Source organism: Aptenodytes forsteri, unplaced genomic scaffold (genome assembly GCF_000699145.1).
Source record: "Aptenodytes forsteri isolate BGI_AS27 unplaced genomic scaffold, ASM69914v1 Scaffold215, whole genome shotgun sequence".
Classification (NCBI taxonomy): Eukaryota; Metazoa; Chordata; class Aves; order Sphenisciformes; family Spheniscidae; genus Aptenodytes; species Aptenodytes forsteri.
In genome coordinates, this window is record NW_008795910.1 from 1,023,986 (window position 1) to 1,036,770 (window position 12,785).

The following is a 12,785-nucleotide window of genomic DNA, read 5'->3' on the forward strand; positions in this document are numbered from 1 at the left end:
TTGGGGATATCGGCAGAATACGTAGAGTACACTATGCAGGGTGAGAGGAAGGGATAAAGAGATGCAGATATGTGGAAAGTGGTGTTTTAAGGGCTGTGCACAACTTGTCACTTGTTCTGAAGTCATATTAAAGAGCTTATACTCCATTCATATTAACATGAACCTGGTCATGAACCAGAATTTACTTCATAGTAGGTGCTCCACAGAGATAAGAGACATGACCTTTCACCCAGATAATCAGTGCTTGCAAAACCTGGAAAAGACGGTCTGATCTCACACTAAGAGAGATCCTACTCTTAGATATACCAATAGTAGACTTCCTGAGCCTCACTTACTTCTTTTGCAAGTCCTTTTTGCAGGTCAAGTTTGCTTTTCCTGGGCAAAAAATCCTTTAAATCAAACAAGAATTTTTCACTGCAGCACAAAAATGAACAGATTGGAAGCCAGCAGTAACTGCCTAGGAATAGTTCCTTCCAAGAAAATGCAAGGATTTTCTTTTTTATTTTTTGATGAACGGTGGTGATGTTTCCTTCTGCTTATATTTATATTCTTATTCTTTAAGTGTGGCTTTTAAAATTTGAGATCTGTCCCACTATTATGGGGGATCTAATAGACTGATCTATCATCAGTCCCTGATTTTATAAACCAACTTCCGTTGATGGTCTGCAATCCTCTACATTTAATCAAGGTTTTAAAAAAAAAAAAAAGATAAAAGAAAACTTTAAGCTTGCAAAAGTTAAGAGGAAAACACAATGAAGGACTTAGACAAAATTATTGTTATTTCGCAGCCTAAAGTAACACTTCTGGCTAAAGGAGTCCAGAGGTGGCAGGATGACAAAAGCTTGGCTGTACTGTTGCCTAGGGAGTGTCTCATTTCACACTCACAATCTAGGATGTGCCATCGGAGTGTTATTTGTCAGCTTTAAATCAAAATTGCATGCCTACAGAACTCCTTGTACGCAAGAGGCCTGAAAGCATGTTCTGTATTTCAAAAGCACCGGGTAACACAGGAAAAAATAGGATTTTTCCTAAATAAATGAAATCTGCGTCAGGCAAAATGTGGATTATTCTCTTAATGCACAGAAACCACACCAGCTTGAATTGCAGTGTGCATCGAAAATTCAGTCAGGCAAAAAATCTCAAACTATCTGCCCTGGGTCTGAGGCTTCAACAAGTACTTTGAGCTTTGGAGATGTGACTAGTGGAAAACTAGTAACCAAGCCAATTGCCAGAGGTCGTGTTTTAGGCCTGGCAGTTCTGTGCAAGGGTCATATGAGTAATCTGGATCCAAAAGCACTCTGCTGAGATATAAACGTGGGGATGGTGGAGATTTATAATGTCTACCCTAGAGTTACTCGTACTTGGATTCCCAGCCTGCAAATGTTTTTAGTGTAGTGAGAAAAAGCCATAATAGTTCTTGGAGAAAGGTAATATGTGTAATCTTGAATTACTGCTTGCCATAAGGATGAACTTAGTCCCAGAATGCACCAAGGGCAGCACTAGAGTCTGCCAGGAAGAGTTTTTTTGATGTATAGCAAGGAACGTTATTGATCCATGCCTGAAGAAACCTGTTGTACCACAACAGATGAGCCAGGCTACGTTGCTAACACAGACATTGTTGGTATATAGCAGCAGTGAAACGTAGGATTGTTTATTGGTAAGGAAACATGAAATGACTTAGTATTTGCAGTTCTTGGGAGCATTTAAGAATGTTTTTTAAGAGTAAAGCTTTGCATTTTGTCATCTATATTAATTTCTGAGAAGTTCCTTAAACGTAAAGCATTGTTAAATGCCTGTGTCTCAACCATTGTACTGGTTGTACATTGGAAATGTACTACATTTCCAACTGATGTTAAAAGGACATGAGAGAGATTCAGTGTGAAATTTGCAGAACTGGGCCCCATAAACATGGATTCCTGCATTTTCCTCATGTTGGGTCTCAGTTCCCTCTTTTCAGGAAAACCTGGCTGCTTCTGTGCTTCGTGCTTTGATAGGGCTGAGATGCTGCAAAATACAGAAAGAGACAACAATGTGGAAGTTTGAACTGAGAGATAACAAGAATATCTGAGTGTAAAGCAGAACAGATGATAAAACACTTTGTCAAAACAATATTGTGTGAATTGAGAGGAACCCTCCACTCTTTTCAGTGGATTCTGCACCAGTGTGCATGGGTTTTTTAGGAGCTGACTCGGTTGTTACCAGCTTAAGTTACGTTGTGCTGTATTAATGACCCTGTACATGTCGAGAATTAACAGAAGACAATTCTCTGTGTATCGGTGCTTACTTTTGCCACGCACTAATAGCTAATGCCAATGCCTCGGAGAACTTTTCTTTCCAAGTTCTTGGCTTACAGGAAATTGAGAATTAGTTTATTGTGGCATATAGCTTCTCACAAATGCAAAACTAAAATAAGATTATGTAGCTGTAATGTTGCAGTTTAATTCAAGCCCGAAGGGAGTCACAGTAGTTGCTTACGTGACCTTCCCAGAAAGTGTAATTTTTATCATGAGTGACATTTCATTTCTAAAATAAATTATAATCTCCATACTAAGGACTTGCATTATACTCTTATTCTATACAGTCCCTAAAAAGCCTATCAAGAACCTTGATAACACAAAACACTTGTTGATGTTTTTTGGATTATTTTATCTTCCAGAGACTTGCTTCCTCCTATTGCTCCTTGGACAGCTTATTTTCTGTTCACCCTCCTCTGGAGTAGAACTTTGTTTCTACATCTTGTTAACACTTGAGCTTTTCTTAGTTTATATCTTTGCCTGTTAATTTTTGTGTTCTACCTGTTTCTATCCTATCTTTTTGCTAATGGACATATTTCAGAAGTTCTCACATTTGGATATGTTTTGAATTGGGGGAGCAGATCTTAGGAAGTCATGGAAACATGAGTAGAAACTACGTTCTGGAAGCCCAAATGCAAAGCAAAATGATTAACAGCAATTCTGTACTTATGAAGGACGTACTGGTCTACTTTCATAGCCAGGGCATGCAGTGATCAGCATTTGGACAGTTGAACCTTTTACTGTATTAAATCTTCTGATGAAGGAGATTAAAAAGAGTCTAAACAGTGACAGACTTGGAATACCAGCTTTTAATTAGAATGAAAATAAGTGTCGAGAACTGGCTTTAAGTAGTTAACTTTGTGTTCTAGTAATGAATTTTAGAGGTTACAAATTACTGAAATACTTTCTCCTCCGAAACAAGTAGCTGCACTGGAATACTGCTCTAACAGTAGTAACTGTGCCAACTGAACATGTTAATTAACTTTGTCCTTGAAAACATTATTGTATACTCATGCAAAAATGAGCAATTTAGTACACTGTGAACATTACTTTAGTAAGAGGGAATGAAACTGGGGACATCCCTTTCAAATGCGGAGGACAGCATCCATTACATCTCAACGCATTCATACTTTTTTTTAAATAGTAAAGTGTAGCACTTAATTCCTTTGGGAAGAGAATCACTAACTTGAGAGGTAGCATTATCAAGATGTTAAATAATCAGTCTGCATTTTTCTTTTTTTCTATTGCAGTTTAACATTTCTAAATTGTTTTAAATTTTGTTCCTCATAGAACATCTCAAGTTGGAAAGGACCCATAAGGATCATCGAGTCCATCTCCCTGCTCCTCACAGGACTACCTAAAACTAAACCATGTGACTAAAAGCGTTGTCCAGACATTCCATGGACTCTGGTGCCGTGACCACGTCCCTGGGGAGCCTGTTCCAGGGTCCGACCACCCTCTCAGTGAAGAACCTTTTCCTAATGTCCGATCTGAACTGCCCCTGATGCAGCTTCGTTCCATTTCCTATGGCTGGTCACCAGAGAGGAGATCAGCACCTCCCCCTCCGCTGCCCCCCTTGAGGTGTAGGCTGCGATGAGGGCACAGTCCACAACTCATGTCCTACTCTCCTTTAATTGTTGGGCAAACTGCACCATATTTAATACTATTTTCTCCTGAATTTTTAGTTAGTTTATTGGGCAGTAGTTAACATAGTTTTAATGATCTCTTTATCAGGTTTTTTTAGTTGGGGTTTTTTCTTCCGCACTGCCTATTTTCAGATAGCCTGCCGATTTTCAGGTAGCCTGTACATTTTCAGTAACAGGATACTTCAGATCAGGGCAGTTTTCCAGGTAAAATCACAAAGCCATAGGGAAGAATGAGATTTTTGTTCATCTGTAATTGAATATCTGTCTATTCGGACCCGAATTAGTGGAACACTTTCATTATCCAGGTACATAAATAAAATAGAAAGTGCTAGTTAGCGTACCATTAATGTAGAGAAATACTACACGTGGTTTTTAAGAATATTAATTCTCAGACCATGTTAGTTCAATCCAGGGAAAGGCAGGAACAACTTTATTGTACCTGAGAGAATCTTATTACAGTCCAGTAACTAGAATCCAGGGTCATCTGTTGCTCGTAATTTGCTTTCTAATGCTGCAATGACATGCATGCCAAATCAAGGTTTTCTCCAGAAGAGTCCATGCAGGGTTATTGATTCAATAAGAGAATTTTATCTCACATACAGCATTCTCCAACCTTCCGAGGCATACTAAGAATAAGATGTCAAATGTTGTCACTTAATGTTCTTGGACTGGTGCTTAAAGTGAATATAGGTGTGTATATGTACAGGGTATTTTTTGCTCTTCCAAATGAAAGAAGCGCATAGTTGTCTCTAATCCTAATGAACGTTGCTCTAACTTTTTGTTTTCCATATCAAACAGATTTTCAGTCTTTGGTATGCATGTACATACTGAATTGCCTCGGTATCCCTTCATTATTAATGATGGAAATGCCTTGAACGCCTCGGACATTGGAGTGAGAGCAGAATATAGTGACTGGCCAAATGACTAGTGTAGCTATTCTTTCTAAGAAAACTTTTTCTTATTTTGTATTTCAGGTGATATTTGAATCTGTCTCTTTGAAAGGACATCCAGGGTACATAGCTGTGGATGAAGTCAGAGTTCTCGCCCATCCATGCAGTGAGCACTCTTTGTTTTTCTAACTGTATCAATGTGTTGTATACCAGGCTTTGCAGTCTAAAGGAGTGATTTACCCAATTTGGTCAGCGCTAAAATGTTTTCTTGTATCCCTCTGAGACACCTAAAGACAATCAGCCTTGCATAATTAAATAACTTTGCAAGTTATGCAAAAGGCAAAACTGCTCTCAGTCCATAGCTAGTGCCAGGACATCTGTGGAAGCCTCTCTTCCTTTCTTGTTATGAGAATATAAACTGGATTGTTGTATTATTTCTGAATCATACTGCGGTAGAAAACAATCTAAAAAGCTTCTGATAATATCCTGTGTGGTTAACTTAAGAAAAGAATAAACAAACAAATTGTTTCAGTATTTCTTTGGTAAAGGACATATCCCAAAGGTCTCTCTCAAATAATGTTAAACCCACTCAGCATCCCCATAAAGATATTAAAAATAAATCTCATTCAGACAATACACTTGCCCAGGAGTAGAAACTAATGCAGGTTCATTACACTGTTCAAAAATATTAGTGCCATGTTTCTTCTATTGCAGCCATAATAATAAGCTTAGATTTTTTTTTTTCTCTCTTTAAAGAAACCTTGAGCCTCAATCATTGAGTCTGAACTTGTTTGGTTTCTCTATGCATCTACAGTGTGGCTTGAGGACTTTGTGTGTCTATATTGTGTGTGTAGTACACAGTTTCTTTTAAAGATTTTTTTTTCTTTAAACAGCCCCTCTCACTAGTTCATAGTTTTAGTAAGCCAGTGTCAGCTGCTCACAGAAAAATCGTGGATCGTATCGATGGAGTGAAATCAACTGGTTTTCTTGCAATACAGAATTTCAAAGAATAGCTGCCATTCGATGTGACAGACGTGGTTCTGCTCAAGTTTAACAGGACATATCTGATAACTGCAGTATGGTTAATTGCTGTTTAACTAAATTATATTTGTGTTTACCATGTGCTCATTGCTCAGGCCTTTGGGTGCATTTACTTCATTAAGAAATACTTACAATCTGTATTAACCAGATGTTGCTGATAACTGGCAGCATCCAAACAAATCCCCCAAATGGTCTGCGTGCGTTCCGTAGCATGTTGGGTGATGACTGATCCCTTTACTGGCAAAGAGGCCACTGAACAAACTATGGGGCAAAGCCTAGACAAGAAAGTTATGGGATTTAAAAAAGAGAGACAGGATGCTGTGTTACACCCCTGCTTCGTCAAGTATTTAAACTGATTTTAAATCAATTTCTCCAAGTATATGCAGGTCCCTCTTCAAAATTAAGTGCGTTCTTGGTGACTCAAAACTGAAATGATTCAGTTTACTCCATTTTGAATCAGTTTGCAACCTGCAGCATACAGAACTCATTATAAGCTGCAGGTTCTCTGCAATCTTTGTAAATGCTTCTCCTGTCTGATTCCCAGCATTGCTTTTGTTGTTCAGCAATGACAGCCACCAGTGTAAATGTCACCAGAGTGTGTTCCATTGACTGGTACAGGCTTTGCCCCTCATATTTGTTTTACAATTGTTATAACTCAAAACACAGGGACCATGAAGCTCCTGATGACCCTGGAGGTTACTCGAAATTACTGGTGTTTTTTCTTCATTTCTGTTTTACCTTCACCGATGACAGTATAGCAGACAAACCTAAGTATCAGCAAAAAAGCAGTGCAATGCCCCTAATGACACAGTAATGGAGAAAAATAAATATCTTCCTGGTGTTGCCTTTTTTTTTTGTCCTGTGAAGGAATGGACTGGAGTATCAATTTTCATTATGCTAAAAGCTCATTGACTGTGTGTGCATGAGCACTTGCAACCACAGGACCGCCCTGTGCTCTGGAAGCTGGGCAGACCAGAGGTCTAGGAGCCTGGTGTTGGTGTGACTGCACTCACCCAGGCTCTGCAGCTTCATATTTGGAGCTGGCTTGTATCTGCCCGCCTTAGGCTGCAGGCAGAAATTACTAGTATTAGCCTGCAAACATCACATAGTACATTCTGACTGTCACCCGGAGGTAGTTTCCCAGTAAACTTTGATGCATATTACTGATCCCCAGAAAGCACGATGGTACAGTGTCACTGTCTTTCAGGAGCTGTCAGCAAACTGAGCATGTGGTGAATGAGATACAGAAGCTAGATAAAAACATTTGGCACAGCGTATAGGCATGTGTTCTCTGTTCGGGTGTCTGTAGTAGACAAATACTTGTACGTCAAGCTTCATGCATGCAGACACAGATGCCCACAACCTTTTGAAGCTATTTGATTCCAATAGAAAAAAGATGGGTTGGTATGTCCTCTGAAATTATGTATTTCATCGGTGTCAAATCATACTAGAGAATGTAAAGATGAAGTTGAAAAAAATGACTTTTAGAGTCTCATAAGGCTGTTCAGTGTGTCCTACTAGAAGTTTTCAAATGGTGCACAAACTTTCTTCAGAAGGCCAGCAAGAGCTAAGTTCATTTAAAAGTGTCAGATTCACTACTGTAATCTTTTTTATTTTCTTGTTAGTTTACTTACAGAGGTAAATGAGTTCGGTATTTAGTCAAAAAGATAATCCTCTGATCTAGTTCCTTTGTGAACAAATGTGATGTCTGCATTTTAATATCAGTGGTTTAATATTGAATTAATACTGAATTTAGGATCAGCAAAACACTGATATCAGTGATCTTAAACTAATACAGTGATACAATACTGTCAGTTATATGAATATTTCATTTAATATCTGATTTGATATTAATGACACATTATTATTCTAAAGGTCTAGGATGTATTTGATAGTCAATAAAATAAAAAGGAAAAAAAGACCTTTGTGAAAATTTGGTTTGGGTCAGTCATGCTTGACAAGCTCAGAAGCATTTGATTTTTTTTTTTAACCTTTTTAGAAACACAGTTTTCTGAAGAAAGGAAATTACTCAATTACTCTTTATAGCAAGCAGTAAGAAATTGTGCTGATGACCATGGACTTGTGTTGTGATTTGATCTGTGTTTTTAGATGTGCCAGAGCTCTGTATGATCCCTTAGGCCATCCTTTGTCAGATTGATCATCCACCTCACTCTGCAGTGAATAGCTAAATACTGAAGGACAGCTTTATTTTGCAAAATCACTTTGTCAAGGATAGGCCCTAATGCTTTGCTGAGTGTTTATATCTGTGTTGGTGTAACACGGTCAATTACTGCCTTGCTCTACCCTTGCAATACTTTGCATCTTTTGTTAGGAAAAGCACCTCATTTCCTACGACTTCAGAACGTGGAAGTCAATGTGGGACAGAACGCGACATTCCAGTGCATTGCTGGGGGGAAGTGGTCACAGCATGACAAACTCTGGCTCCAGGTAAAGTAATGCAGGGGTTTTTGTGGTGGGTTTTTTTGTTTGGTTTTGGTTTGGGTTTTTTTTTAATTTTATTTTTTCAAGTAAAATAAGTAGATAGAGAAATACTGGGTGGTGGGGCAAAATCTTTTCATCAAGATCCTTTGAGAACTGCCTTAAATTGCTTCTAGGTGAGAGTTTAAGGTGACAACGTACAGAATCATGACACAGAAAATGAAAAAATGGCCAGTGAGAGCAAAATTTTGGTTTCAAACAAATGCCCATGCACCTGTAAGCACTCAGTCATAAAGCAGAAGAGACAGAACAAGTGGAGTAGTTGTTCACGTCTGCTTAATTATGCTATCTTCTTTCCCCTCACCCTCCAAAAATGTCCTCAGCCCAGAGTCAGTGGCAATATGTTAAGAAGGAAACCTACTCTAAGGTCTGAGATTGCTACCTGAATGGTGAAAACAGGCAAAAACCAGTTTGTACCCACTGTTTTTCTTCCTCCCAGTTTCCCTTGGCTGCATTGATAGCAGATTGTTCCGTTTAGTCAGTCATTAAAAGACCAAAACATTCCCTCTCTTAATGTCTATATTTTCACCCTACTGGTTGGTCTTGAAAGACTGGGTCGTGCCATTCAGGTGGGTAGAGTAACAGCCTTAACTCATTTTCAGTTCTAGAATTAGAAATGGAACATATAGTAAACTGAAGATGTGGAGCGCATGTTTCCCAGTGAAGGGCAAAATTATTTCTTCTGCCCTTTGAAGTGCTCGGATATGTGGAGTCCCAACATTACCATGCTCTATACATAGGACTCTTCTAGCGGCTTTTAAAATAGTTGAGCTCTTCGCTGCTTCTAAAATTCTCTGCCATTAAACACCTAATGTCCCAAACAAGTCAAGAGGATTCTCTTGCTATATGTACTGTGCATGTACGTAGGACCAACATAAACTTTCAGAACACGTAAGACAGTCAACAGTTTTTATTCTCAGCTTGGACTGATGTGACTGAGGGCCTGACCCACCCCATATTTGTAGCATATGAAGGAGACAAGAATGGCCTTTGTCATGGTTGCTATGGCATTTGTAGTCAAATAACTAGCAGATTTTCTCAAACTTTTTTATTTTAATAAAATTTTAAAATAACAGTTTCAAACCTAGTTTAAATACTAGGGGAGGAATTGGTTTACCTAATCATAAAAATAAAAATTAGTACTGGGAAAAAGGCTTGAGTTTGGTGAGAAACGTAGTCGGCATCATGTAAAAATGCCTTGACAGTCACTTTAATTGTACTCTCATCACAGCTGTTCTCCTAAAAATTACATTTTGATCTAAAATTTTATTAACCTGTGATGTATTTTTAGCATCCACTGAGATATATTTTTGGCTTATTCTTTACCTTTTTTGAGTTCTTTCAGTGAAATCTTTGAACAGTTATGACTAGACGTGTGTAAAAACGCTTCTGACCTGAAGCAGAACGAACGTTTTCCTGTGAGAACCAGGGATTTGGGAGGAAATCGTTATTGTTGCTAGTGGAAACCTGTTTTGCATTCTCTAAAATTGAAACATTTAATGAAAATAGCCTTGGAAACACCCCCAAAAACCAATTACTGGAAATCGGCAAAACAGCAGTGTATTTTCCTTTGAAACTCCTAATAAACTAGGCCAACTGAGCAAGTTCAGGTGTTTATGCTGTGGAGAACTTCTATATCTAGCTAATTCTTCATCTGTCCCTTTTCCAGTTGGGAAAATGTAGTCTGGCATTGGTAGAGAGGATTACTGAGGAATATTGGACATACAAGGATGTCTGCTCATCCAAACGATTTATTTAAATTGGTCCAGAATCAAAGTTTTACATCTGAAAATGCCAAATTTATAAAATCTGTTCATTTGTAGCATTTTCCCAGGTGTACCAAATCCATTCATTTGTAGTATTTTCATATCCTAGCCAGGCCTCTAAATATACCGTGTACAATTGCATAGTCTGAACCATCACTCTCCAGCCTTTTCAATACATACAACACGTCAAATGCCCAAATATGTTTTAAAAATTAAATAGGCAAGAAAACTTAAATATACGTGTAAGAATATTTAAGCCCGAGTTCATACAACCCTGTAAATTTTTCAGGGGTATGGCTAGCAGTCTTTTCTTGAAAAATTGTGCCTGTATAAAATGTAACCTAGTGATCTGAACGTGAAGGTCTGAACAACGTTAAGAAGCATAACAAAGAATGAATTACATATGGATGCATAATCTGTGTGTTGTCTTAACTTAGATTATTTTTGTCTGCCTTTACAGCAGTGGAATGGAAGGGACACAGCATTAATGGTCACTCGAGTGGTCAACCATAGACGTTTTTCTGCTACTGTCAGCGTAGCTGACACCTCTCAGCGCAGTATCAGCAAGTACCGATGCGTCATTCGTTCAGATGGTGGATCTGGAGTTTCGAATTATGCAGAATTAATAGTGAAAGGTAGGTTGCACTGAAGCAGCAGGTTTATGCAAGATGAGTATTTCCTCCCAGATGGCATCTACGTATAAAAATTGACATCCTGTTGGACCTTCTTCTTTCATTCATATTAAATTTAAGTAGGAAAAAAGGGTAAAAGTGACATGAATTCCAATAGTTTTCTTAAAACAAATATTTGAATCGAAACTTCGTCTGCACACAGCCCTCTTCATTAGCTTTTGTAGTAATGCATAGTAGCTATGGATACTTTTAATGTAGTCAGCTAAACAGTTTGTCTGTCAGTCAGCTTCATCTGCCTTCCTTTACAGTATTTCATCAGGCATCGATAATCTTGTGATGGAGCACTGAATGTCAGAAGAGTCTGCTCAAGGCTGCTGGGAGTAAATGACGGGCTTGATTCTGCTGATGTCCCGAAGTACACAGTAGAAACATCAGTAGTTCTTGAAGGATGCTAGGGTTTTAGCCCTGTTACTTACTGTGATTCAAGAGCTGATACTGTGCCTGACACACGCAAGATGTGTCTTAATCTTACCTCCATGAGACATGCAGTAAAGTGCTATTTACTGTGCTGTTTTTTTTTTCTTTTTAACTTACCCTGAGCTGCTCCACAGGGATGCGCGCTGCCTCTCAGGTGGAGAAATCAGAAGGTGGCTAAGTTGCTCCTGATACATTCTGTGTTTGGGGTTGGGGTGACGTCAAATGGGAGGAGTATGGGTCTGCTTGCCGAGTATAATTTTATTGATCTAAATGTTTCACTTTTCTGTGAAAATGGAGGGCTGCTGTAGAAACGAGATCACTTTTGTCCACTGTAGTACTTTCTGCCAACTTACTCTGCCATTTGATGATCAGTATGCTGATACGTTCACAATGCCTTAAATATAGAGCGTTGCGTGGTGCAGATATTTAGACTACACAGATCATGAAGAGAATGTTCCTATCGGTTGCCAGGTGCTTTTAATTCCCACTCGGTGATCTTGCATCTTGTTCAAATCCGGAGGAATTAATTCATGATTAAAATGGAATTGAGTTGCCAGGAGTAGCATATCTAGCTAAAATAGAGGAAAGGCAATCTTCCAGAGCGACCAAATATCAGAATATGCAAAGTTGAGTAGGTGCCTGACACTTTCGTGTTCAACAATATAAGAAGGGAAGAAATAGAAGAATAAGTTATAAACATGAACGGTTGGATGTCCACCAGGAGAGACGATAGATTCATTGCTGGATTACTTGGGCAGACACCTAGCTAGAAGAAATTTTAGGAGGGTAATATTGTTATGGGGAGGTACACTCCTCTGCTCCTTGCTCCTGTTTAGTAAGCAGGTAAGGTTAAGTGGTTCATTTGAGGTTAGTTTGATGCAGCAGTGTGACACACTGGGATTGCATGGATGAGTGCTTCCAAACAGTCTGACTAATTTTAGTGTGGATAATAGCAAATTTGTAATGCAGGCACACAGGCTGAAATGAAAGCAAATTGGAATTGTTTAATTCTGAAGAGATGTTTATTGAATTGCAATAATGTACTTGGGTATACATTAAATTAGTCTGTAATTGAAGTTTTGCTCAATTAATAGTCCTGCCCCTAAACCCACTAAATCCAAGCTAAGACTCTCCTTCTCATGTGCTTTGTCTTGATCAGTGGAACATAAAATCATAGGGGATTTCTTCAACAAAGGTTAAGGTTTAAAAGTGTATCTGTGTATCTTTTTAATGTAAAGATCTATTTGCTTCCCTATGCATAAGATGTTTTATTGTAGCATTGAGAAACGAAAGAGTAATTTACATTTCTCAATATTGAATTATAATATTTGGTAGACACAGAAAGAGAGATTTTGCTTTGAAATACATGTACTTCTACACCCTCAGTTGGAACAATAGATACCTATTTCAGCAAAGGAAATGATCAATGAAATTAAACATGCACGACCTTCTGCCGCCCCCCCAAGTCCTCCCCTTACTTGTCTATGTGGACATCTTTACTAAGAAAGTGTATTATTATAAAGTTATTAGTGGAAATCTT

General features: G+C 38.4%; 1 protein-coding gene across 1 annotated transcript in view; it reads left to right on the forward strand.

Annotated features, from left to right (window-relative positions):
* The window catches only part of PTPRT (protein tyrosine phosphatase, receptor type T), a 347,808-nt gene that overhangs the window by 56,683 nt on the left and 278,340 nt on the right, over positions 1–12,785 (forward strand). The window contains exons 3-5 of the mRNA XM_009284586.1: positions 4,915–4,996; positions 8,204–8,319; positions 10,597–10,771. Of these exons, the coding sequence (XP_009282861.1) occupies positions 4,915–4,996; positions 8,204–8,319; positions 10,597–10,771 (373 nt within the window). The remainder of the gene's footprint in view (positions 1–4,914; positions 4,997–8,203; positions 8,320–10,596; positions 10,772–12,785) is intronic.